The sequence below is a fragment of the Besnoitia besnoiti genome (genome assembly GCF_002563875.1).
Source record: "Besnoitia besnoiti strain Bb-Ger1 chromosome Unknown contig00059, whole genome shotgun sequence".
Classification (NCBI taxonomy): domain Eukaryota; phylum Apicomplexa; class Conoidasida; order Eucoccidiorida; family Sarcocystidae; genus Besnoitia; species Besnoitia besnoiti.
The window spans coordinates 7304-9375 of record NW_021703953.1 but is presented as its reverse complement, the minus strand read 5'-3'; the positions used below and the strand labels follow the sequence as shown (position 1 = coordinate 9375).

Genomic DNA, 2072 nt, shown 5'->3' with positions numbered 1-2072 from the left:
CGTTAGCATGATCTCAAAGTACCAGAAGCCATGTGATCTATATAGTATACGGGACATTAGACCGAACCTGCGATAGATAAATATATCTTGGATGATTGTATATTAGCGGCTAAATGTCAATCAAACATGCGATTTTAGGTTTTCCATGAAATCTATTTGGAAGAAGAGGCTTGATAGTACTACCGTAAGTACATAATATACAGTCCAGCAGTAGCGGTTAAACTATAGAAGAGTCGAGTATTATCCATGCATACCAGGCGTAAAAAAGCGTTCATCCAGTTACTAAACAGGTGCCAGGCCAACAAGAATCCGATCCGTGTATTCCGTACAGACTAACATTAAGAAGGCGACTACCAAAGTGATGTCATGATATTCGTACAGCTTGTATACAAATGTTGGTTTTCAAATATACGCTGGATACCACTATACTTAATGCACTTAACATGATGGTCATGAAAAGCAACAAGAGAACTTGGATCCGGTAAACAAAGACCTTCAAGATCTAAACCAGTAGTCCAACTCGTAGTATATACTCCCCAGAAAAAGCTGATAAATAACCTGTCTCAGAGATGATAACTCCAAGTACGATGCTACTGATTAGACTAGCATCTGAGTAGTAGTTTTCTCTCGCTGTTAAGATGAGTGAGAACAAGAATCCATATATTACGCCTAGAACATAACCGATGTGGAATAATCTTAATGTAGTAGGATATTGAAATCCAACACTTTTAGCTGTCTTAAGCAGTCCAGTGGGGTGGTGGTGTACTGCAATCATAAAGAACTTGGTTGTCTGTATCTCATAACCGGAGTCATCTTCAGTATTCTAGGAACTATAATGTCTTTGTTTATTCGATTTGAGTTATACAGTTCTGGATCGCGGATCATTTGTACAGAGACGATAGCTACTTATAATGTGATAATAACGATACATGGCCTAGCTATGATTTATGTTCTTAATGCCTGCTTTGTACGGAGGATATGGTAACTTCTTTGTACCAATATATATTGGTGGTTCGGAAGTCGTTTTCCCAAGAACTAACGCGATCTCCTATTTTCTAGTACCATTAGTGAACTCTTTTGGTCTGATCCTAAGTACGCAGTGAGCTAACTAGATACAAGGAACTTGACAAGCCATTAATAGATTTATATAAACGACAAGGACATGAGTCTACTGGATTTTATAATACAGGGTTGAACTGTGTAAAGATCATTGTGTTATGGTTCTATCACAAACCATTGAGATTACGAAGTTATGGTTTTGGGCTCGTGAGTGTCTCTCAATAACTAGCTGAGTGCTTGTACGATAATTATATCAATGCAGTACCAATTAAGGCGTGTAGCATCTCCTATGCTCCTTAACATCACAGCTATGTCGAATTATCGCACCCAGATAACTCCATACCAGTGAACCGGTTTGTAACTCCGCTTCATATCGTACCTGAATGGTACTTTTTAGCATATTATGCGGTGTTAAAAGTAATCCCATCCAAAACCGGTGGTTTGTTAGTATTTATGTCCTCTCTCATTAACTTAGCTCTTTTATCTGAAATTCGAGCTTTGAATACTCGAATGTTGATACGACAACATTTTATAACTCGAAATGTAGTCAGTGGATGGGTAATTATTTGGGTATACAGTATGATCTTCTTGATTATTATTGGTAGTGCTATTCCACAAGCGACTTATATCTTATATGGTAGATTAGCTACTATCGTATATCTTACTACCGGATTGGTTCTATGCTTATACTAAATCAATAGTTATAATGACTACAGCTTCCAAGCAAACATGATTACCGTGATATTGAAATCCAACACTTTTAGCTGTCTTAAGTAGTCCAGTGGGGTGGTGGTGTACTGCAATCATAAAGAACTTGGTTGTCTGTATCTCATAACCGGAGTCATCTTCAGTATTCTAGGAACTATAATGTCTTTGTTTATTCGATTTGAGTGAACACATAAGATCATCGAATTTAACGGTATGCTCCTGAAAGTAACGGTACAAGCTGTAAACAAAGGACTCCTTAACTTAAACTGAGGAGTCAAGTAGGTACAAACCGTACAAGGATTAAT

At 37.5% G+C, this 2072-nt stretch overlaps 1 protein-coding gene across 1 annotated transcript; it reads left to right on the top strand.

Annotated features, from left to right (window-relative positions):
• Positions 1 to 1252: 1252 nt before the first annotated feature.
• Positions 1253 to 1752, top strand: BESB_064400 (cytochrome b; the record flags this gene model as incomplete). The annotated part of the gene is made up of 2 exons (XM_029364835.1): positions 1253 to 1266; positions 1368 to 1752. 2 exons carry the CDS (start codon positions 1253 to 1255, stop codon positions 1750 to 1752), a joined length of 399 nt encoding a protein of 132 aa, XP_029214884.1.
• Positions 1753 to 2072: the final 320 nt, after the last annotated feature.